This window comes from Furipterus horrens, unplaced genomic scaffold (assembly GCF_987537825.1).
Source record: "Furipterus horrens unplaced genomic scaffold, mFurHor1.1.pri manual_scaffold_9, whole genome shotgun sequence".
Classification (NCBI taxonomy): Eukaryota; Metazoa; Chordata; class Mammalia; order Chiroptera; family Furipteridae; genus Furipterus; species Furipterus horrens.
Genome location: NW_028327179.1, coordinates 41,433,097 through 41,458,355, shown reverse-complemented (window position 1 = coordinate 41,458,355; position 25,259 = coordinate 41,433,097). Strand labels below are relative to the sequence as shown.

At 35.4% G+C, this 25,259-nt stretch overlaps 1 protein-coding gene across 1 annotated transcript in view; it reads right to left on the bottom strand.

Moving 5' to 3' along the window:
- SEMA3A (semaphorin 3A) overlaps positions 1-25,259 on the bottom strand; it is a 216,703-nt gene that overhangs the window by 114,870 nt on the left and 76,574 nt on the right. The window contains exon 4 of the mRNA XM_090287280.1: positions 22,514-22,633. Within this exon, the coding sequence (XP_090143406.1) occupies positions 22,514-22,633 (120 nt within the window). The remainder of the gene's footprint in view (positions 1-22,513; positions 22,634-25,259) is intronic.

Here is a 25,259-nt window from a genome sequence, read left to right as displayed (position 1 = left end):
GAAGTAAGTAATGACATAAGTTTCTTTGCAAAAAACTAATAAGACCAGTTGTTAATAGAGGTTTTTTGTTTTTTGTTTTGTTTTTTTTACCAAGAATTTGACTGGAATGCCATGCCTAAAGAGACATGCTTGGGCTCTGGTTGTTACCAAAAAGCCCTGAGGAACTGGAATTGACTTTCAAAGGTAATAAAAGCCCACGAGATAAAAGGCCTGGTACCTTGGTTGGTTATGCGGTCCACAGAAATCTTTCCAGGGAAGGAATGAAGGTTGTTTTCCTGAAAGATGGCTAGAAGGGACCTTAAGGCACAATGGAAAACCAGAAGGACTTGGAAAAGACAGGCAAGGCTGAATGGCAGGTATGTGGCTCAGCTTCTGTGCCCTGAAGGGCAGACTGAAGGTCACCCTAAATGTTCCTTGAATAAGTTCCAGCAAAGCGGAACTAAAGATCATAAGTGATCATTTGCTACTCTTGTTGCACTTATGCAAATGAACAGGATAAATTAAAAATGGACTTAATGCAGTCCCTTTAATGACAAGGAGGGTAATCTTAGGGAGAGTAATTGTTATTCAAGGAAAATCACAATGCTCAGTGGTAGACTATAAGGTAGTGCCGCTAACCATCTTTAAAGTTTCTTTTCATTTAAAATTTGTTTTCATTTGAAAGTTAAACTATGTCTGTGGTATCATCCAAGATGTTTAATTTACAGGCAAGAAGAATGTCAAATGCTTTGCAACTGGATGTCTTTCCAATAAGACAGTCTTACAGATTTAGACTTGTTTGTGGGTTATGTTACATAAATTAACATGTGTTTTCTGTTGTCAAAGGGCATAAGCCTATCATCTCATTACCTGAGTGATTGTCTGTACGTATAGGCCTCACTCAATCCTGTCTGCATCTCTGTTTCCTGACTCAACGGTTTGGCTGAACTAAGTGGCTGGGTTGGTGAAGAGTGGGGTGGTCTGTGGGCTTCACTTTAAAACTGGTTTCTCTTTTCTATCTTAATGGCTTGGATAGAAAGGGTCCAGAGGTCTGAGAGAAGGGAAACCTAAAATATTTCCCTCAGCCCAAACTAAGTATAATGGGCAAAAGCGTTTTGAACAGGTGAAATGTGCCTGGCACACATTCCTCCAAAGAAGCCCTTCTTTTCCCTAATGTGGGACATTGAAAAATTAATACCTGCCCATTGTCATCTAGTGGTTATGAATTGAATGACGCCTTCTAACTCTGTTGCCAAATCTGTTGCCCCCAGAATACAACAAGATGCCAGCCTGTTAAACCAAGAACGCTGTTGTCCGGGGACAGCCAAGTGACCTGGAGTCTGCACAATCCTTCCTCATGTGGGAAGGCCACCCTCTCCTCCACTCTCCCACTCTTATTAGGGATTTCTGGACCCAAGGGTAGGTACGACGACGACCATGTCCAGCTTGAAGCAGCTAGAGGAGCTTGAGACCTTCGCCCATTGTCCTTTATAAGCTTATAAAGGGTCTTAATATCTGAGAGGGAGGGATTGTTACTTTTTATTGTTAAAATAATTAATTAATTAATTAATTTAAAAAAGAAGAAGAATATATGAAAGGGTGTAGCGGGAGAGCTTGTATGTATGACCCATGGATATGAACTTGGGGGGGGTTGCTGGGGGAGGGTGGGTGCTGGGCAAAGGGGAGCAGAGGGGAAAAATTGGAACTATTGTAACAATAATCAATAGAATATACTTTAAAAAAAGGAGTATTTTTGACTTCATAGGTACAGATCTACCGGATTTGTCAATTATTAATCAATTGATTAGGCAAATCAGTTTAAGTATCTAAAGGAAAAAAGTTCAATATGTGTGTTTAATAAATCTCTAAAAATTCTACAATCAATCTACTAATCATGAGAAGTCCCCCTTTCCACTTCTAAAACATGTATTCTTTGCCCTGGATGGTTGTGGGTTTGATTCCCAGTCAAGGCACATACTTAGGTTATGCGCTCCATCTCCAGTCATGGTGCATATGGGAGGCAACCAATCAGTGATTGTGTCTCTTACATAATTATTGTCTCTATTTTTCTCTCTCTCATTCCCTCTCTCTTTAAAATCAATAAACATATCTTTTGGTGAGTATTAAAACATGTATTCTTTAATGTTTGCTCCTTAAAAACCGTGTAGATAACACAATGGTTACAGATGATCTGCCTAAGTATGTGCAGGAATACTTTGCCAAATGGCAATAGCATGTTTTCTCTGCAAGCAAGATGGATTCAACCCAGAGGAAATGCACAACAGAGTTGAAGAAGGAAAGTTAAATGGCATTTAAGCTTGTGCCTAGAAGAAAAGAGACAAAAAAAAAATCAAAGCAGAATCAGATGTATGTGTTGCAGAAAGACAGATCTCTGGGTAGGGGCATTCTCATGCCCCACCACCCAGGTGGCATCCCGTGACTCAGGAGACGATGAGCAACTCTCGTCTCGGCCTTCGGCTTTAGGCTGTCGAGGCCACTGAGTCATGGAATCCTGGGTAAAACAGGTTCTGTTGTGTACTCCATCTGCTTCCTTGTTAATGAAGTCTTAAAATGGAGCTGGCCTTGAGGATTAGTGGATCTGCCTTGATTCCTTGATAGGTGCTAGCTAAACCAGGAGTTACCCTGGCAGTATTTTACATATTAATGCTACTGTAAGAATTCTTTCACTTGTAAAATTCTCCTGTTGTTGGCTGGAATGTCACACACCCCGTTCTATTTTTAGTAACTTTTGAAACCCTAATAAAAAGAGGATGAGGCTTCCCCTCTCCGCTGATGGTCTGAGCGAGCCACAGCCCTCCGTTCGTTACAGGCCAATAATCCTGCCTGCCGGATTTATTTCAGCGTCCGAAATCACAACCAACGCAACATGTATGGTTTTAACTAAGGGATTTTTTGTATTATAAACAATCCTTTAAAAGTATTGACTTTAAATAGACAATATTGATTAACTGATACTAGTGGTTATTTGTTTTCTTAAAATAATAAATATTACCAAGTATCTAAAATATATCAGATATTATGCTGTAGAAAATTGTGTATGTAAGTAAGAAGAATATGCTTTTACACAAAATACTGTATATTTCACATCTAACCTAAAGAGAAAATCTCTGAACTAAAAGAACACATTTTATCATATGGAATTCTATATTAGGGAAAAGGGGGCAGATTTAAAATGAGAAGTATGTATTATCACAATTCAGAATTTATTAGGCAGAACACTTTACTAGGTTGAACACATTTGATCCCAATATCCCTTTGAGGTAAAATGATAGAAATAAATCTTAATCTAGTTAACACTGTGGTTAATTTAAAATAGTTTCTAGAAACTCAACCAGGCTTAGAGAAAACCGATTTACTTTGACTAATGTTTTAGGCAATAAGCCATACTTCTCTTACAATGACTATCCAGAACTTTTTAAAGTTTTTAGCAACTCAAAAGTAAAGAGATTTTTTCAATATTTTCAATCTATCAAAAGCAGGCAGTGATTTTGATTATAATTCTCTTTTTCTAACCTGCCAAACACTGCCCAATTCTAAGATGTTTTATGTATAATCTAAATCATTAAGTTATGAACAATATTAAATGTCATAATATTATATAATGTCATTTTTGCACCAACAGACAAATATGCAGGTCGCATTTTTACATAATTCCATACACTCTGCCAAATTCTAAAGTCTGAATTCTAGTCACCTCACCATCATTGCTCTGAGAGCGCTAGTGTATTAATGTTTTACACATGCCAATTGCATGTTGTTCACAAAGAGGGGGAAAAAAAGCATTTAAAGAGAGTCAAGAAAACTTGCTCCCTGTCAAATTGTTCAACTTCTGAAATACCTGATTGTTAAGCAGGTTGTGTCATCTCCTGCCAATTAAATCTTGGTGGAGGAAGATGAAAGGCAATTCTTTCACCAAAATAAAATTTGTCTTTATCCTCAGAGAGCTTGAATTCGAAACTCAAACAATGGAGCACAGTGTTCTTGTAATACTACCTCCGTTATCATTATTTGAATGTTAGCGTGCACACATTTCTGCCTTTGCCTTACTTCCATTTGTCTCCTTTGCCCTCTCACCTTAAATCTGCCCACTTCCCTGCACTGTCAGGAGGAGGGCTGCTGCCAAACATTGCTCATTATATTTATTGCTTCCCATGTATTAGTCTTCAGGAGTGAAATGCAGATTTTGACATAAATGTTATATTAGGAGTGAGAACATCCAAAGCATCTTTAAGAATATTTGATCCAGAGTGTTAAAGTCTACAAAAATTTCTAATCTATTTTGAACAAAAGGCCTCAAACCAAAATTAATAGACATGCTATTTTTATTACTATTATTGTGCAGTCAATTCATTGTTAGTCCAACTTGTTTCATCAAAATGAATTTTGAAATATATTTCTTTCTTAATTCCTTCCCTTTTTCCCCCTTCTTCCCTTCTTTCCTTCATTTAAGTTTGGTCATGTATACCATCCAACTACGTATTTCTTTTCTAACTTGCTACATAAGGGCTTTAACAGCGAATAACTTTCAATGGCAGATCTGTGTAAATGTTACTGTGAAAATTTAACTTAAATCTGTTCTCTGCTAAGGCCATATGCATATGAGGGATAAAACAATTTTATCAACAACAACAACACAAAAAAACTGCTAAAATTTTAGCATAGTTTTATGTTAATCAGTATGGATTATTCCTGACATAAAAGTTGTGATATATGTCAAATGTATAAAATGGCTTGTACTAAAATATGAGTATCTATTTACAAACTTTTAAAGAGGCTCTACTGTTATTTATCTAAGGTGTTCACTGGCTGTGGACTTAACTTTATGTTCTCAGTCTAATTTTCATCTTGTGGCTTTTGCACAAGAAAAACAAGAATAATTAACCGTTGAGAGATGAAGAAATAATTCTCAGCAGTTTAGAGTTTATGACATGAATCCTACCTGCAAATATATATATTAGACAATCCTCTAACCCCTATGATAGAACTTATCACAATGTATGTATCTATTTACTAAACTTCCTCCTCATTCACATTACTATGACAGCATATACACTGTATAATAGTAGTATTACTATAGTCAATAGAAATTAGGAGAAACTTGCTCTAAGGAAGTAATGTTTTAGGGATTTATTCAAGCAAATATGTGAAGGAAAATCTGTCCAGGAAACAGAAGCAAGTGCAAATACTTAGAAAAAGAGAGACTCAGAATGAAGGAAAAAATAAAAATAAACTGAAAGGAGAAAAGGAATTTCAGAATGTCAGGAGAGGGAAAGGGGAGAGTGTTTCAAGTAAAGATACAGAGATAGGAGGGTCCAAGACCAAAAAGCAGATTTCCCTAATTGCTAGGGTTAAAAGGGGGCAAGGTAATGTTGAGGTGATAGGCTACCATTTGCTTTCTGAGAAGATAGCTCTGACTTTGGTGTGGAAACCAGATTGAACAGGGCCAGTGGTGGTAATGAAGGAGGCATTGGGAGTGGCATGTGAGTTAAGAATGTTATTTCATCAAGTGTAACCATATGTCCAGGTGGGCCTTTATACCTCTGGTCGTGTGCAGCAAAAGTGTCTATTGCATACAGGCATGATCTTCAAGGCAAATATTTTTTTCTGTTTGTTTGTTTTTCACTGCATCTAAGCTCATGAACTTTTGCCATTTTTTTTGCCTATTATTCTGTTTATCTGACCTGAAACATGGCTCAGTTTCCTAAACTTAAAGTATGTACCTTTTCAAAAGTTTTCTTTTTTATTATATCTTAAAAGAAATAATGGCCAATTCAAGATTAAGTTTCCTCTGTCATTAATTTTCAAGGTTAAGGCTCAAATGACATTATTATACCCATGTGTATTCCAGAATATTTTTATGTATCTAATGATGGGCATGCTCACAAAGGAATGTCACACATGTGCATGTTATTTACAAGATATAAGGTTTGGAACAGCTGCTATGATATTTAGAATCCTAGAAAACACCGAGTTACATGATAGCAAAGCTTATATTTAACAGCATAATACAATATTGATTCTAAAAACAAAACCACCACCATTCACAGCACCACCCTCTGGGATACCAAAACTCACAAAACTGAAAGTCCCCCAAATATATAAAGTACTGATGAAAATATGTTTGCTGTGGATATTTGCAATAGTTGACTGATGGACAATGTCCAGGCTAATTCCATCTGTATATAGAACTGATCTGTTTCAAAACAATCACTCTGTCCACAATAAATATTATTTCCTTAAATGGGAAATTCGCTAAAGTCTATATTTATGACTATTTCATATATTCAGGCAGTCTAAGTTGACTTTTAAAAAAAAGTTCTAATATGTTGCCATGCGCTATGGATAAAACAGATTACATATAATATATATCTTATATAGTATTATATACCAATATTGTATATAAACACATTATATATAAATATTTTTCATAGAAAACATTTACAGAGAACTACTACAGGAGTTATAAGTACTTTAAATATAAATCAAATTACGTTTATTACTTTTTTTCTAAAGAAGACTTTCTTTGTACCTATTGAAGTCTGTGACTCTCAATAACTTTGTTTCCGCATTTTATCTTTTTATTTTCTCATGCTCTATGTCAACACTCCACCAGAATTCAGCCTGTTCATTAAATCTTCTTTTCTAACAGATGTTGCCTCTTTTCCTTTTTCTCTTTCATCTCATCCAGAAGAGATCAAAGCATTTAGTCATTCTTGTCCATTGTACGCAGAGGTGTGTGGGTGTAGCTTTGCATGATTCTTGTGTTCAGGTAGCTTTCCTAATGTTTTCAATTATTTTCTTTGATAAAATTTGATGTGTGTTGATTGCTTCAATAGAAACCATCTTATATCCAGCTACTTTTATGAAATAGGATAAAATAATGTAAAGTATTGAAACCACATTTAAATTTTATCTATTTTGAAGAGACCGTTGACTCATTCACAATAGACAAATGTTACTTTTGTGAAAAAAATTAGAATTTTCCCTGAAACTGCATGATATAATTTATAATTAGACCATGAATGCATGGATAAAAATCATATAAAGGACAACTATATTTTAAATATAATTGTCTGATGTTCTTTGTTTATTTTATTTTAATTTTGGGTAAAAGAAAATATAAGCACCTTAAGTACATGAAAAATTATGGCTTCCATGTGCTTTTACACATTTGACAGTGAGGAAAAAGGCAATGTACTAAAATGGAAAGGGCTCTGAATTAGCTGTCAAAAGTAACGATGGAATTTTAGAATATTATTTAACTAATCTGTTTAAATTTCTTACAATATAAAAAGAAGAATAAGAATTAGAGTAACTATAAGTGGTAGTGTTTTTTAAATATATATTTTTGAGCAAGAATTTTATGATTTTATGAAAATTGTGGTCACAGTTTAATCCTGGACATATGTTTTTAAAAAACTGGATATCAGATATTGCTGGGTTTTGTGTTCATTATAGTGTTGTGCTTAAGTAGTTATGAGTATATCGATTTTTCCAATTTAATTTTTTTGTATTCAAATGTTCCAAATCAAAATATTTCAAAAATGTCTTAAGAGATCATTGAAAATTTCAGACTTTAATAGGTACGAGGTAGATACTTTGGCCAAGATGGAGGCATAGACAGACACACTGAGTCTCCCTCCACAACGAAGAAGGAATACAACTACCTCAAAACTAGAAACAACCAGAAGTTCCAGAAAATCAAACTGCATGAAAGTCCAGGAAACAAAGATATAAAGAAGAAATATTCAACCAGACAGGTAGGAGGGGCAGAGCCGGGGCAAAGAGGATGCAGTGTGGTGGTGGCAGTGGTGGCAGCAGCAGCTGGGGAAGCAGCAGCGGCAGTGGCAGGCCGGCAGAAAGCACAGTCACACGTTTTAAAAAGTCAGGAGGAACACCTGGGGAGTGTTCCCAGCTCCTCACCAGACCTCGCCGCAGCTCACAGTCCCAGCACTGGGGAAAATCAAGTCTCATTGCTCCTGACTGTGCAGACAGTGGGGTTTGGGGTGGAGGCAGAAACTGCTGGTCTCAGCAGAGTCCACTTGTTTAAAGGGCCCCTGCAGTCCTAGAATGTTCGCAGACCCACCCACTCTGGGAACGACAGCCAAAGCAGCAGCTAGTGGGGTGCCAGTACAGTGCAGTAGTGGGAGAAGTGCCTGGAAAAGGGGCAAGTGCTGGGTAGGTAGCATTTTTTCCTCTCAGACCCCTCTCCCACATACAGCACCACAACGTGGTGAAACAGGTCACCCCGTACTGATGAATCCCTAAGGCTCTACCCCTTACAATGTAACAGGAGTGACAGCTCTACCTGGGATTTGGAGGCAGACAAACACAGGAGCCTGTCAGAATGAGGAGACAGAGAAGTATGGCCCAAAAGGGGGAATGGATCAAGGTTCCAGTGGGAGAACTAAGCGGCAAGGAGATAGCCACTCTAACAGATGAGGAGATAGATAACCTAACAGATGCAGAATTCAAAACACTGGTGATAAAGATGCTCACAGGCTTGACAGATATGCTTGAGTATGGCAAATGCATAAGAGAAGAAGTGAAGGTTATGCTAAATGAAACAAAGGGAAATCCACACAAAACCAATGGTGAAGGGAAGGAAACCAGGGTTCAAATCAATGATTTGGAATATAAGGAAGAAAAAAAAAAAAGTCAACCAGTGCAGAATGAGGAAGCAATAATTGAAAAAAATGAGGAAAACTTCTCAAATTTTGTGAAGGAGATGGACATACAGGTCCGGGACACACAGAGAGTTCCAGGGGAGCTGGACCCAGAGGGGACACACCAGGATGCACCATGGTTGAGATGCCAAAGGTGAAAGATAAAGACAGAGTCCTGGGGGCAGCAAGGGAGAGGCGGAGAGGCTGAGAGTTGCCTAGAGGGGGGTGCCTATAGGACTATCAACTGATTTCTCAGAGGATACTTTGCAGGCAGGAAGGGACTGGCACGAAGTATTCGATGTGATGGAAAGCAACCTACAACCAAGATTACTCTATCCAGAAAAGCTATCATTTGGAATGGAAGGGCAAATGAAGTGCCTCCCAGACAAGGTAAAGCTAAAGGAGTTCATCATCACCAAGCCATTATGATATGAAATGTCAAAGGGACTTACTTAAGAAAAAGAAGATCAAAACAATGAACACTAAAATGATAACAAATTCACAACCATCAACAACTGAATCTAAAAATAAAAACAAAATCTAACTAAGCAAACCAAAATAGAAACAGAATTATAGGTATGGGGATCATTTGGAGGGTTATCAGCTGGGAGGGGGGAGGGAAAGAAATGGTGCAGGGACTAAGAATCAGAATTGGTTGGTACAAAATAGACAGGGGAATGTTAAGAATAATACAGGAAAGGGTGAAGCCAAATAACTTATACGCACAACTCATGGACATGAACTAAGGGGGTTGGGATTGCTGGAGGGAAGTGGGGTACTGGACAGAGGGGAGCAAAGGGGAAAAAAATTGGAACTACCATAACATAATCAATAAAATATACTTTTAAAAATAGGTACAATGTAGAAAAGTTAGTAAGATGAAAATTTTTGTCATTCATATGGCAAATGCAATGTTTCATTTTTTATTTTTATTTACCTGAAGTTGTTACTAATCAAGAGAGTGGAAACTCCTGACTGCCCCTGGTGTACTTTATAAGCTAGGGTGCATCAGGTTCACTTCTATTTTTTTGGATATTTGCATCATAAAAATGCAATATTATGTTTATCAGTTATATAACCTGTTCTTATTCCTCTGTTATTACACCTTATTCTAGAAAAAATGTTTTTGCATCTATTTAATATACTGTGAAATTTTAGGTTGAATTAAACACAATTCCATATTGCTATCAGAAAAAAATTGTTGTAGTATCAAAGAGTATCTGGAATTTCTATCTAGTATGATATAATAGAAAAAATAGGCATTTCTTTTTGCAAATCTTACATTTGCCTCCAAAACTTAGGCCAGCTAAGGCCAAGTAAATATGGGACACTAGACATTCATCTTTTCCAGGTTAAGTAATTTAAATATGAGGTAAGACAGTTATTAAATGCCAACAAAATATAAATCAGAAAAAGAAAAGTTTGCCAGGATAAAAGCACTTACAGGGAGCTTGATCCCTGGCATGTATACAAAACTGCATTAGCAACATTCGAGAGATCCAGACATTTAGCCTCTGTGTAAAGATTTGTGATAATTTCAAGTGAGGTAACTCATTGAAATAGAAGCTGGTCTTGTACTTCTTAATCAGTAACCTACTTCTTAAGTGTATTTGCATAGTGTGTGTGAGGTAAGTATTTTTAAATCACAGGAGAAATCTTGATGTATAGAAATGTTGAGGAGACCAGTTTAATATGATTTCAGTGGCAGCAAAAGTCACACACACAATGAATCAGTGACAGACTTGTGAATTGATTTTAGATCCCATTAGACTCCCTTTTTAACCACTCAGCAATTCCTGAGATTGATTTCAGTGACCAAAGATGCACAATTGAATTAAAATGGCAGACTGGAAAATAAAAATAAAATAAAAATGGAAAGTAGTCATTCTATGTGGTTTGATATCTGGCAATTTGAAGTGATATATGTAAATATACAAATCTCAAAGCTGTATTCATATACTACTATCAAGTTTTCTACCATTCACATAAGAATGAATTTCAATTATTAAAGTATAATAGCAAAATACACAAAGATAGAGTTAAAGTTGAAGGCTTACGCCATTCAATTTTTAGGCAATGATTAAAAGATGTCCCTTCACATAAATATATATTTCTTCTAATATATTTTTCTAGCTGAAATTTCTAGACTCGTAAATAATTAAATTTGAGTAAAAATGAGACTTTCCCTCCAAATGCTAATATTTCAATATCTTTATAAGCAGAGATAGCTTGTAAGACTCATTTACAATTGGAATAAAGAGTATATTTATCATTAGTTAATTGATAATCTGTATGCTATATAAAATTATTTTCTGTTTATTAGAGAATTTAGAATTCTATTGATATAAATAGATCAGTACTCAGACCTCTCTGTGTTCTTGAAATATTACATGATCAAAATAATAAGAAAAATAGAAAGGACATGTTTTGGTGCTAAACATATGTTAAATGAAAGTTGTCAAACTCATTAATTTTATTTTAAATAGTTTAAGAACTTTATTTCAGGTATATTTGTATCAATGGTATAGATTTCAATTTTCCCTTTGAGGTAAAAGTGAATTGCAATTTTCTTTGTTTGTAGAACATTACTACTCTTCTGTATCTAAGTGAAAAATGAGCCAGTGGGTTTTATCTTCGCTTGACACCTAGATTAAATATACAGAGAATTAGTGGAAACAGAAAGTATTCTATGGGGTATCCCAGCACTTATTTTACTGACACATGACTCCTGGTTTATATTATTACTATATCCTTTTAAAGGACTGCATGACTTTGCCACTCACTGCATGAAGTTTTACCAAGCTGATATGCACTGTCACATCTGCAGCACAAGGAATGTAGTGCTTTTTAAAAGAAGGTCCCAACTAACATAATACTAGTTGTAATGTATTTCACTTGAAATGCAATGTCTGAGAGGGTTTATACCTGAGTATTAATGAGCACATAATATATATTGTAGCATATAGCAGGATTTCTTTTATAAGCCTTAGTAATATTCCATTGTATGTTTATAACACATTTTCTTTATCCATTCATCAATGATGGTCATTTAGTTTGTTTCCATATCCTAACTATTATGAATAATGCTGCCTGAACCTGAAAGATATTATGCTAGGTAAAATAAGCCAGTCACAGGAAGACAAATGCCACATGATTTGCACTTCTATGAGAATTTTAAAAATAGTCAACTCACAGAAAGAGAGTAACATGGTGGCTGCCAGGGACTGGGAGTTGGGGGAAATGGGGAGCTGCTGCTAATGGGTCTCCAGTGTCAGTCTTGCAACATAAATAAAGTTCCAGAGATCAGCTGTACAACACTGTGCCTATGGTTAATGATACGGAATTATACACTTGAAGTGTTGTTAAGAGAGATCTTGTGTTACGTATTCCTACCATATAAAAAATTAATTAAAAACCCACATGGTGCAGCATCATACAAATGAGGTATAACTGGTACAATATTGACATTTATATTAAATATTATTATGGTTATATAATAGTTTCTAGTTGTGTGATGATGGGTAGGCTGTTAGAACTGAGACTGAGTTTCCAAAATTGAAAAATGAAGATAACATTTCCATCACAAAGCTGTAAAAACCAAATGCTATACTACTGATAAAGCCCATCCAATATGTCAGTGATAGTCATTAATATTCATAAGAAATAGTAAAAAAAAACATGGAGAGTAGTTACTTATAGCAGGAGACAAACTGGGCAGAATAAGAGATAAATCAAGTATATAATTTTCATTAAAAAACTCACAGAATCAGTACTAGCTATAATGTAAGAATAATATTATAAATATAGCATGGCTTAGTAATTTTTCACTTAAAATCACTCTAAGTACTGTACAAGAGTACAGTTATAATACATATAAATAATATGATAATTAATAAAAAATACTAGAATAAACTCTGTGTATCTTGTTTCTTACTGGTTAGTTGTTATTTGGTTGTTATTTTTATTTTTTAATCAAAACTTATTTAAATTGCTTTCACACATGCATTACACAAAATAGAATTATCTGGATTTACAAGCATGAAGAAACCACACTTCAGTGATACAATATGGGTGAGAAATTCACATAATTTTGCATATTATAGCTTAATGTTTTAGGCACAACATAAATTCAGCTTATTAGCAGACTCATGAAGTGAAAATTGAGTGCGCATGAGCCACAATATGCTACAGAACATGTTTGCCTAGTTATCACAAAAGAATTGGAAAACCACCTTTCCACGGAAGAGTTTTAACAGTGTCATCATCTCAGTTGTATTTGAAATGGTAGCTTGGGGTATTTGGAGGTTCTTTTTAGTTGTTATTGTTTTCCTATGAAAATTTTAGGTTATACTCAGTATCTTTCACTCAGGATCAGTCTAGGTTCACATAATGTCACACTAGACATTCACCATAGTCTCAAAATAGATGTATCAATATGTCTATTCATAAAACCTATCATGGCAATAATAGTAGTCTTCTCTTACGCATTTGTATAATTGTTAACTAGCATCCCTGAACTCATCTTGATCCTAATTTTCAATCTTCCTTTTTGAAAATCATTATACTCTATGCACAATGGGATATCCTTCCATTCACTGTTCTTATCATCTTGATTATCTTCCACATCCACTAATATATCACTTATTTTTCAAATTCCAGCTTACATGTGAAGGCCTTTGTTCACTTTATCAAGTGTTCCTTATTTACACTCATCACACTCATCACCTTGTTCAAACTAGGCACATGTTAAGAAATTTTGAAATATAAAATAAAAATAGGACAAAATCCCTGACCTAATCCCCTAAATCAGAATGAATGATTTTACCCTTTATCTCCCACTGCATGCTGCTGTTATTTCCTTTCAAAGGCGTGACTTCTAGAATCAGACATATACCACCAAAATAGCATGCTTGCCTTGGGCCCATTACAAAGTATCCATGGAAACCTTAATGTTTTCATCAGTTAAATGGGGATACTAAGAATACCTACTTCATAAGATTTTGTGAAGATTGAGGTAATATATTCAAAATAAGCAGCATAGTGCATGTATTAATTATTTGGCAACTCTTATTTATTGGGAGTATGTATAATTGTTATTACTGATGTCTTCACCTATGTTAAAGTTAGATATTTACACATATATGAACCATATGAGGCAGCCATTTGCATTTCTATTCCTCGACAATACTATTAGGACCTCGCTTACAAAATGCTTTCTGTATTTTTACTAGTTAATTTTATCTCTGTTGAATCATTCATCTGAATACAAATTGCTTCCAATATGACCTGGGCATTGATAGTAGCAGCAGAGCAGAATTGTAGCTATAAATATGAGGAACTGTCTATATAAATGCCTCCATTACATCCTAGTGTTCCCTAAATCTATTTAACAAAATCTCTTTTCCAGAAGTCTGGGTTTATATCTTTTTTGCATCTCGGTCTGTGTGCAAGTAAGCGAGTGTGGAGTGCCCCTCTGCTGGGTCCGTTAGGTTGAGAACACAGCCGGATTCAGCCACGGGAATCAGCTGAGGATGGGAAATGGAAATTTTAGGCCTAGGGGTGGGGACCAAAAGTAAGGAAGAACAGACAATGGTAAATTATTGTTGTTTCCTTTGGCCAAAGGAACCCATTTAGGGGAAATCTGTCTTCTAGCCCCGATTTGGGTCTGATGAATGTTGGGTTTGTTAAGCCCTGGTCTTATATATATGACCCTGGCTGGTTTGGCTCAGTGGATTGAGCGTCGGCCTGCGAGCTAAGTGTCGCTGGTTCGATCTTCCAGTCAGGGCACATCAGAGAAGGAAAACTCTGACTCCAAAAAACCTCCGCTGCCTTGTGGTATACCTCTTCAGGGGAAAGGCTAAGGGAGTAAACCCTGACAGAAAATCCGGAGCCGGAGTCCCTAAGGCGGTTTGACATTGTAGTCAACACCGGCAACTCCTGCGGCGCACCTGAAGCCAAGCTGTATTGACTCCGTCTTTCCCTTGGACCCTTCAGCTGCGAAGAGAGGGGGGGTCTGCTGCATGGGCAACAGCAGACCCTCCATATCACCCTGCCCAGGCTCTGTAGCTTCAGCTTCACTGGAGAGGACACTCCAGCGTCATGGCAAGATGTCGATTCAACACGGGAGGAGACAGATACCGTGTCACTCCCGAGTCGGACTGCACAGCCATTCTTGGCGGTGCAGATAGACTCTTAAGAAGCTACACCATCGTCTCTCGAGATGGACGGCTGCCGCCGCCGCCGACGACGGGTTTATATCTTTTCTTTTCACCTTCATCCTGTTTTATTATGTCATGGTGATTCTCATCACCAGTCTTTGCTATTTCTACATCCCCAGTTCGAATCCTGTCTAGATGGACGACTCCTGCCATGCTAAGGGCCAGTCTTACCTCGACAAGGCCACTGCTGACTACTCTGGCTGCTGGGTCTCTGCACCCTGTGCACTCTCTCTTTGTTCCATGTAATTCCTATTGTATTTACAGTCAGTGCAGTCAAACACACCTTAGCAACTTACATAATGATATATCTTCATGGCTTGCTATAATTGCTTATGTTGGATTTCACAGTGAGACCATTCAAGATTTATAAGGATAGGTCCTTCCCACATGAGAAGTGTAAGTGCTTTCATAAACTCTGCATGAATCTAAAACAGAGATTCCAGAGTTTTATATAAAGAAGCCATGACATCATATTTACTTTCTCAATATCCCAGAACGGTAGTGATTTTTTTCCTTCTCTCTCAGAAATAAGGACTGTCACTGTGTATTTATACATTGGTGAATGGCAATAGGCTGCATATAACATTTGAAACTTTTATGATAAAAAAACATGAAAAATTATCATCATGTTAAAATTGTTGTGCAATTGTAAAACAATGCTTTGTTCTCCTCCACCTTCTTGAAGTTCAGCTGTGCAATGTCTAGCAATCCTTGGGCTATTCTCCAGTTAATTCAGTGGCTAGAACTCACTAAGTTCTTGTGACAATGTCTTAATGGGTAAATGTAAAAGAGTTTGTGATATTATAAGCAACAACATTTGATTTCATTTATGAGATAGTAAATTTCTTGCATAAATGCCAGTATTCATAAAATAATAATTTGTCATCCTTCATTTTATCTTCGCCTGCCTTTGACAACTGAGCTGTCCCACTGAGTAGCTGCTAGCCACATGGGGTCACTGAGCCCGTGAAATGCATCTAGACTTAATTGAGTTAAGCTATAAGTGTAAAATACACTGCAAATTTCCAAGATAGTACAAAAATAATGTAAATGTTATTAACAATTTTATATTGATTATGAACTGAAATTGTAATATTCTGCATATATTGAGTTAAATTTATTACTAAAATTAATTTCACTCACTTATTTTTGCTCTTTTTAATATGGCTACTAAAATAATTAAAACTATAGATGTGATTTGAGTTATATTTCTATGAGACAGAGCTGTTCCAGAAAACCCTAATGTAGAATACAAGATGCTAATGTAGGGTAAGAACGTCTATGCATAACTATTAAAACAGTCTCTTCTATTTATCTGCCTTAAGAAAGCTTTTTGATTCATTTCTACTTATTGTTTCCATTATAAAATATGTGTTGTATTCATTTTTTCTAAACCTCAGGTTAGCTGGTTCTAGCTTCAGAAGATAATAATGATGTGTTCTAAGTTCATAAGACATTCTCAGGGAGGGAAAGAGCAGTAGTCAAACCAGGCAGATCATATGTGTGAAGCCTGGAGCAGCTGAGAGCCATGGGGTACCCTGGACCAGGGGATATTACACTAGTCCAAGGGCAGTGTTCTCAGATGTGAATGCAAGGAACAGGTGACACTACCTGCTTAAAAAGCACAAGGATCTTAGTATGCTGCCAGAGTTACCTTACACTGTATATTTTCTAATAGTAACTAAATTTGTAGAATTATAAATCAAAGTTTATGTATGTACTTCTTGGTTAAAATTAAATACCAACAAAGATGGAAAACATATAGATTTAAAGTTAGCAATAGTAATACAATGAGACAATGATATTGTTGCATATCCCGAAAAGCAAACATCTCTTTGCAGTATTAACATAGTTCTAGTGACCAGAAGCTACAGTCTTTAGGGCTGGCAGTCTTACCCTTCTCTGTGTTCTGGGATGATTTCATTCCCTAACCACTTTTTCCTACATGAACCGCAGCAGAATCCTACTTCACAGCCCACTGTGACCTTACTTTGGCCTTTACTTGGCAGGACTACAGCATTTGCTTATAGAGTCAACCTCAGTTTCTTTCTCATTAGCTCAAGGAAATTCAAGGAAAATTCTTGGTACTCACATGATCATAACCTCAAGCAAAAAAAGGGCACTAAAGTAATCAGATTTTACATGATTGTGAGAGAGTTTTCCAAATAATTTAGAATAGAGTTAAAAAATTTTTCCAGATTATCATCAAAGTGAACCATCATAGTTTCAAACAAATCTACAAGATAACTAAGTGATACCCATTTGAAACACAGCAAGAGGAGGCAAATGTATTCTGATTAGTGGAAACTCAGTCTAAGTTTATTGTTATTTTTCTGATGTTTCTTATATATCAAACTAACACCTTCCTTCTCACCTCTATATCTGAACTGTACTTCTCCTATCTTAAACTTTTGTTTCAAAGAGAATAATATAGGCAAAGAGACAAAGAGATAAAGGAAAGAAAACACCAAACTAGAGTTCAAGAGCACAGAAAAGGTCATAATGGAAGACAGAGAACAAATAAGAAGATGAAAAGGGAACAACAGGGGAGGTGGCAATAAGGTTTTGTGTCTTGTAAAATGTAATATTGATAAAAATTAAAGTTTTTATGCACAGAAATTTCCCCTTGAAATAGATTATCTTGGGGAATGAGTGCTGAGGCATCTAAGAGGGCACAATAAGACAAAGATTAAGTTTGGGAGGTTAGTTCTAGTGACAGGCTACCTCCAGTAAATGTAAGGTCTTTGATCTAGTATTGGTAGTTCACGAGAAATAGAAAAAAATACATTGGTTAATGGCTGTATATGCTTTAGCCCTTATGTCTATACTGATCTGTTGTAAATGAAGATGCTATTCAGAAATTGAGTACCATACATAAAATAAATTTTAATAAGTAATTAATAATGACATCATTGTACTGATTTAGAAAACTGTTTAATTTTTGTCCAAATTATTTTTTTTGTCAATAAGTAAACCAGTTCTGCTAAAACATGAAACTAAATATCCTATAAGTTAAGAACTGAATGCGAACATATCTATTTTTATCTCTTATTGTTCTTAGGAATAAAATATTGTGAGAAAAAATTGTTTTTACAATTGAACCAAATAAGTGGTAGAGGGTTAGAGGATGTTAATCTCATAACTATAGTGTTTATGTATCAAATATTCAGGGAAAACAAGTTTATTAAGCACAGTAACTTGCACAGGTACACCTTCCTACATGATTCAAGTATTGAAAGATAAGAAAATCCTAGAACCCATTATTGATTTGCTCTACCCACATTTGGCTCAGGTTGGTAATGTACACGAGGATACACTGCCTCTGGGGGAAATAGTGAGTAGGTGAGAAAAAACCACCAAGGAATCGTGAGTCCTCTCACCTAGGGTAGCCTACTAGAAAGTAAATATAGATTCTAACGCATGATCTAAGGAAGAGGAAAAGATGTTACCTACCGCAAACAAACTCCTTATTGTTTTGTCAAGATATCTAAATTTCTTAGCTTTAGTATTTCCTCACATAAATAAACTTGTGCCCATTGGACGAAATAATACAAAATAGTGAGAGAGAACTCAATTAGCAGAGGTTAAATTAAATGTACCATTAGTCAACAGAACACTAGCTACCACTTAAATAGCACTTAGGCCATGGAGGCTGTTACTAAAAGCATTTGATTCAAAGTCTTGCATAAAAGCAAACTCTTATTCTTGGTGGAAGAGAAGAACCTGACAAAACATTGTATTTTATATCTAGATATATCAGTTGTCATTGTAGAAATGACCTTGCAGATAACCATTAAGCTTCACTGCATTTCTTAATGACCTTTTGGGTCTATCATAAATTGAGATCATGAAATTATGAGGGTATTTATAGAGTTGATATTTTCCAGCTCTCATCTCTGTCCGTCTTTCTTTAGATTTCCTGCTTGAGTAAACATCCAGAGACTTCTTTGAAAAGCTACACTTGTCCTAAATCCATACATTTTTCTTTTCTCAACAGATGTAAGTTTGAAGGGGAAATACTATATACCATAAGCCACTTGGGAGTATTTTGCCTCTTACGGATGACTTACAATTTTCATTTGGGTAGCATGGATACTAACAGTTTAAACTCAAAACTCATCTGTACTCTAGCTCTGAATGATCCCTTCCATGAACTCTGAATGCATTTTTATGGTAAACACATACATGTGTATGAAGTATGTGACCTCACTGGCAGTTATCTGCTGTGTCAAGTAGTATTGGCGGATACCCAAGAACTGATTGACACACATCTTATGGAACTGGAGTTAATTAATATGTCTACCAATTCCCAAAAGTACTACAGGAAACAGAATATCTGTTTAATATAGCAATCAATGACATACTGTGTGTGGTCAGAAGGTATTCACTATACAGCAAGAGTAAGTTTGGAAATACAGAAATCAGGAGTGTAAGCATTGCTACTAAAATGCTAGGAAAGTAAAATAAGGTCTACTTAACTAAAGAGTAAATGAGCAGGCTATTTTGCAAACTGCTTATCATTTTTAAAAGGAATTACTAATTTCCTCCAACAAGATATGAAGTTTTAAAATGATAAAGGGAGTCTTAATTTACTTCAAAAGTAATGTCTTTATTTTGGTAGCCATTGGCCATTTGGAATAGTAGCCCAGAAGGTCATTTTCTAACAATGAGTTTCAACAATCTTGGGAACTCAATATAAGACAACAGTTTGTATTTAAGGAAGAACACTGCAAAGAGAAAAAAAATAATGTTAAAACTGAATGTCCATGAAAGCCATGATAAAGCAAGAAGCAAAATACCCTTCTTTGTATAATAAAATTATTTAAAATATATAAGGTCTCAGCAGAGTTTAAAGGAAACTATTTCATTATTTTTTTGCAGTGTGGGGCAGGGAACAGCAAAGTATACATGTTACTTCTAAACTAGAATCTAGGACAAAGATGTGTCTTGTTCTTGTCTGAAAAACTATCCTTGCAAATAAAAGTTACTAAATTTAAACTTCATGAAAGTTTATGAACCCTAATCTAAAAATCCTGCTCTTGGTCTGATTGCTATTTTATTTTTCACTCTTCCAAACTTTCTATTTTCCTTATTCTTCCCTAATGGTATGAGGCACACATTGTCTCTTTTACCAAATTTCATAAATAAGAATAACTGTTTAAACCCAAGGGTAGTAGCCTAAGTACCAGTACAGATCAATTTAAAACAGATTCTCTCTTAAGGAAGCTTAAGCACGGAAAATTAAATTTTATGTCATCTAGACAAAGTATCTTGATAATTTCTTTTCCAGAATTTCCTAGATAGATTGTCTAGACTATTCCACATCCCCTAGGTAATTGAATAATCATCTTCTCACTGACCTAAACAGTGTGAGATGGTACTTACCGATATATAGTTGCCACATAAATAAAGATCACTCACCAAGCTTCTAAAAGAAGACCTCTCTCAAAAGGTGTGAGTTTCAGAATTTTAGAAAACTACTTGCACGACAATATCTCACACCAAAGGAGATCATATGGAATATTTATGTATTTATTTCAGTAGAAGAAATGGTCACTTCTGTTTGCCTGAGTAAATGACCTGGCTTCAGAACCTGTACTTTTCCATTCCCCCACCTATCCACAAGTCAGCAATGAGTAATTCATTGATGAGTTGAGAAGGAATATGCTGTGAACTGTACTAAATAGCAACCTCAAGAAGAAAACAAAATGGACATTTTTTTGAAAATGATAAAAACATGGTAACAATATGTGGTATTTTAATTTAAGGTCATTAAGGTCATCTATGCTTCAAATTTAAAAATGAAGGAAAATGAGACAAGAGCAGAATCACCTAGCAACAAGGAGAGCCCAGTGTCATAATTTACAGCCTCTGATGAAGTGAAGGTGACACTTAAATACTAACGTAAAAGAGAGCATTGGTATTGAGCCCTGAGATGCAGATTTATATTTTTAAAATGATAACTGACATTTTCAACGCCTACAACCTTTTTTATACGATGTTAAACTCTCATAACAATGGCATTAGGTATGGGCCATTCTCTGTCACTTCTTAGATTAGAAACAGACACAGAGAAAATAAGTAGCTTGCTTTACTTCAAGCATCTAGTATTGAATTGAGGTTGGACAAAAGCCCTGCTGTCTGAGGCCAGAGGACATGCTTTTAACAATGATGGGATTAGAACTCCTGGAGTTTCTATAGCAAAAGTGTCAATGGGTCGGCCCTGCTAGGGGGTTTGGAAGGAAGTGGGAGGTAAATAGCCAACCTCCCACTTAAAATATGTGAATTCAGAAGATCAAAGAGGATTTGTTTAGTATTGTTTCACATATTGTGAGACAGAGTCTCAGAATGGTTAAGTAATTTTTCCAGGGCTCCACAGCTAGTAAGTTGTAGAACAAGATCAAAGCCAGATATGACAATAAAACCCTTATCTTCTCCACTAACTTGTGCTAGGAGCTCAGCTCTCCTGATGCCATTGCTCTAACAGCATGATGCCTGGAAGACGCCAAAAGTGCAATATAATACTAGGAAATTCTCTAGAGCTATCTCCAGCATATAAAAAAGTAGAACAGTCACCCCAGGCCCATGTTCTAGGGCACCTAACTATTGGAAATGGCTGATAAGGAGACAAGGAGGGAGACATTTATCTAGAAAGTGCTAAAAATTTAAATGTACAAAGTCTCCAGAACCATGTGCAAGAAATAATTACTAAAACATTTGTATCAATTTAGGACATTTTAAGAAATGTAGAGAGTCTGGAGTTTAAGTTATAAAGAAGTGGCTAACACATACATTATATTTTATCTTTTGGGTTCCAGAAACATTCTGGGACAGATTCTTCATTTGTTGAGTATTTCTGAATTCCAATTTGGAAGAAGATTTTGTCACAAATGATTTTCTCACTGCATGAACACTTTTATCCTAAGCATTTTGAGTCAGAAATTATAAAAAGGCTTATAATTCATGAAATTGCTTTAATATTTGTAATTTTTTCTTTAACTATTCCCCTAATTTCAATTTTTACTTACATGTACATAAAATTTAATCTCCTCACTAAAATTTCTGACTAAAACATCTTTTAGGAATCATAGATACATCAAGGAAACATTTTTTCCCCATTTCACCAAAATAGTAGCCCAAAATAGAAAAGCATCACTTAGCTAAGCAAGAACATGCATGTAAATAACTTAGGTCAAACATGAGAGCAGATCACTGTGCACCATGCACGGCATCTTTTTCAGCCCAGACAGCAGAACACAAGTGGTGTGGCAGACACTTCTGACGAGGATGGAAATGGAGGGGAAAGCTGGCAATACACAAATGAAGGGGAAAACACTCCGAGTTCAGCCTGTGGACATCTGCTGCACATGCAAAATGGATTTAACTCTCTAATCCAGGGCAAGAGCAAGTGCTTTCTTCCTTCCTTCCTCCTGTTCCATAGTCATTGTTGAGTGATGGTCTCATTGTTTTTGCATTCACAGATTAAAATTAATAACAGCCTTCTGAATTTGAAGTAGGTCTCACTGAATAGTGAACCAAAAGCTAAATGAGCTGAAGAAATTAGTAATGAAGCATCTGAATAGGAAAGGGTCATGGACAAATACTATTTTTTTAAAAAGCCAGCTTTACCTCAGGATGATGTCCAGTTTCAATGTAGGTGCAAATTGGATGAAAAGCCCCAGTTCCGCAGGCATACAAGTGAGTGTGATTATAAGCCTTAAGCACCTTGATGAAATTAGCACATTCTTTCTGCAAGACAAAAAGAAAACCAGTGAGTTCTAGCACTCAGCATGACTGACGTATCTCTAGGGTGTTAGGTATGATTGAACAGATTTTTTTGTGTCCATTTTACAGCATTTTTAGGGCTTATCATTCTATTGTTTGCTCATATTATATGAACTAAAAACACAGAGGTTCTTACCCTTTGAGGGGCTAAGTAAAATGTTATCTTTCACTAACTCTTAATTAAATTATTTGTAATTTATCCAAAGGTAGAATAAAGTAATAAAAAAAACAATAATCTAAGGTGCCTTTTCCAGAAATGAGAACAGGAAATTATAGGATTAATAAAAAATTATATATACAATACAATGGTGAATATTCCTTTGCAAAAATCAACTTTGAATTACTTTTTAGAAAAAGAAAACAAACATAAAAGGTAATATAAACATCTCTTAAATACAAAGTTTAAATATCAGTAGTAAATGTGATGTTGACTTCTGAAGTTCAAATTGACCTGAAACTTCAAAAGACTGCTTGATAGTAAGCTCTCTACAGACACCAAGAAGTTAGAGCCACCTCCTCCTGAAAATATCATGTTAGCCTCAAGGACAATTTGGGCATATTTAAGATGAGATAAAGAAGATGTTAGAGTTTGGAGTATCTGTAGGCTAAAGGATGTTTTGTGGATTGGTTATAACTAAAAAAATAAGTTTCTGGAGGTTCATGGACATCCTGAACCCATCCATGGAACCCCTGCACAATGATCTGTGGGTCCCCCAGGTTAAGAACAATTACTGATGATGAAATTCCAGTCATGTCTTATTATTTATAGAAGTTCAGACATTCTTGACATTTTATTTTCTGAGTAAGATATCACTTAAAAAATAAAATGGACAGAACTATTTATATTCTTTCTATGTACTCTATCCTATATGTAAATCCAATAGAAGAAAATATTTTTCTATGAGAAAATAGGAACCTTAGCCTTTCATCCATGTTGAGGAAAGATTTTAGGAAAAATGTCAGATATTAATAATATAAATTGGATAATTTTATTGTGAAAAAAATCCAGAGCAAAAAATACCCAATTTTTGCAAAATATTTGAAAAAGATGACTCTATATTAATATTGTAAAAAGAAAACCTCAGACTCTCCAAATAGCTTCAAAAAAATGTTAGGATCTACCATCAAATCACAAATCTTAAAAATTGAGTACATATAAGTAGAAAATAGAAAATATGAGTTTATCATGGAATACATTATATCTATTTTGAAAATATCTACCTGAGTACTCATGTGATAAATAAAACTGCTGGATATTATTTTGTTTTTGATCATAGACTTTCTTAATTATGTGAATGTTTTTGCCTATACACATTTGGAATTAAGACCCAAATATGTAACTAGAAGTGTAGCTAAAGATCAGAAGCAGACTATATTACAAGCAAGGTTGGGAAGCATAATAGAGGATTGGGTTGGTCCTGATACCTTTAATTGTGTAACACTTCTAAAGTCACTCTCTGTGACATGTGGCTTGCAAAGTGAAAGCTCAGAATGCATTGGAATTTATATAGTCAGTGGAAGATTATGACTAGGGTGTTACAATAACTTAAGTACATTTCCACGTGACATCTGTATACTGTATTCACAGCAAAAAAAATTTGTCTTAATTCTACTCCTCCCCTAAAAAGAGGGGCAGACCACAAAATTTGATCAGAATAATTGATATTTAAATTCAAAATATTGCTTCCCACCATCACTGACTTCTCTAGGACAAAACCTGAGGATGTCCTATAAATATATTGTCCTAAAAGTGAATTATATAAATTTCAAGTTATGGGTCCTCACGTTTTCTTAACATATGCTGAGAAGATTAGTTGAGTAACAACAATAAACATCTAATTTCTCCCATTTTTTTTTTTTTGCTACTTAGATCCTGATTTTTTACTTTTGTGTGGTAAGGCATTATAACATATACAATTAAGCTCTGAAATCAACTGATTTTACAAGTTGCTATGAAGAAAAATTTCCTAGCGTAAAGGGTACATGGATCTCAGCCATGTTTCACTTTGAACATGGTACATCTTAAGCAAAACTGTGAAACCGATATAGCTTAACTTAGCAACAAACTTCCCGTTTTGAAAGTTTCTCCTCTTTCCCAAGGGGACAAAGCATGGATGCCTGGGCAGAGGAAAGAGGTTGTGGAGAGGGAGGGAACAGCTGATAAATTCATTTTAAAAGAAGCATTTATGGGTCTTACCCAAAGGGGTTATTTGTACTTTTAAGAAAATTTAGTCATTTGCAAATAACTCATTTTTAGGAAAGTGTTTTATTGCATCGCTTTCTTGGAAACATGTCGGTGGCCACACACTCTGCTTTTCTATAAAGACAGCCTTCCCTGATTGTGGGTTGATTCAAGATTATAAATAACCAGTTCCATCACCATATGTTGAAACCAAGGAATTGGCTGTGCATATATTGGTAAGCAAACGAGTATTCTAATAAATAATAGTGGTAGTCCCAGATGGATGTTTTGTTCATTTTATAAAAGAACAGCGTTTCAGTTTGTCTGCCATGCTTTTGAAGATAATTCATACAATTTTGAATTCTCTAATCCTATTAGTATTACCTAAGCACATCTTAGAAATTAAAG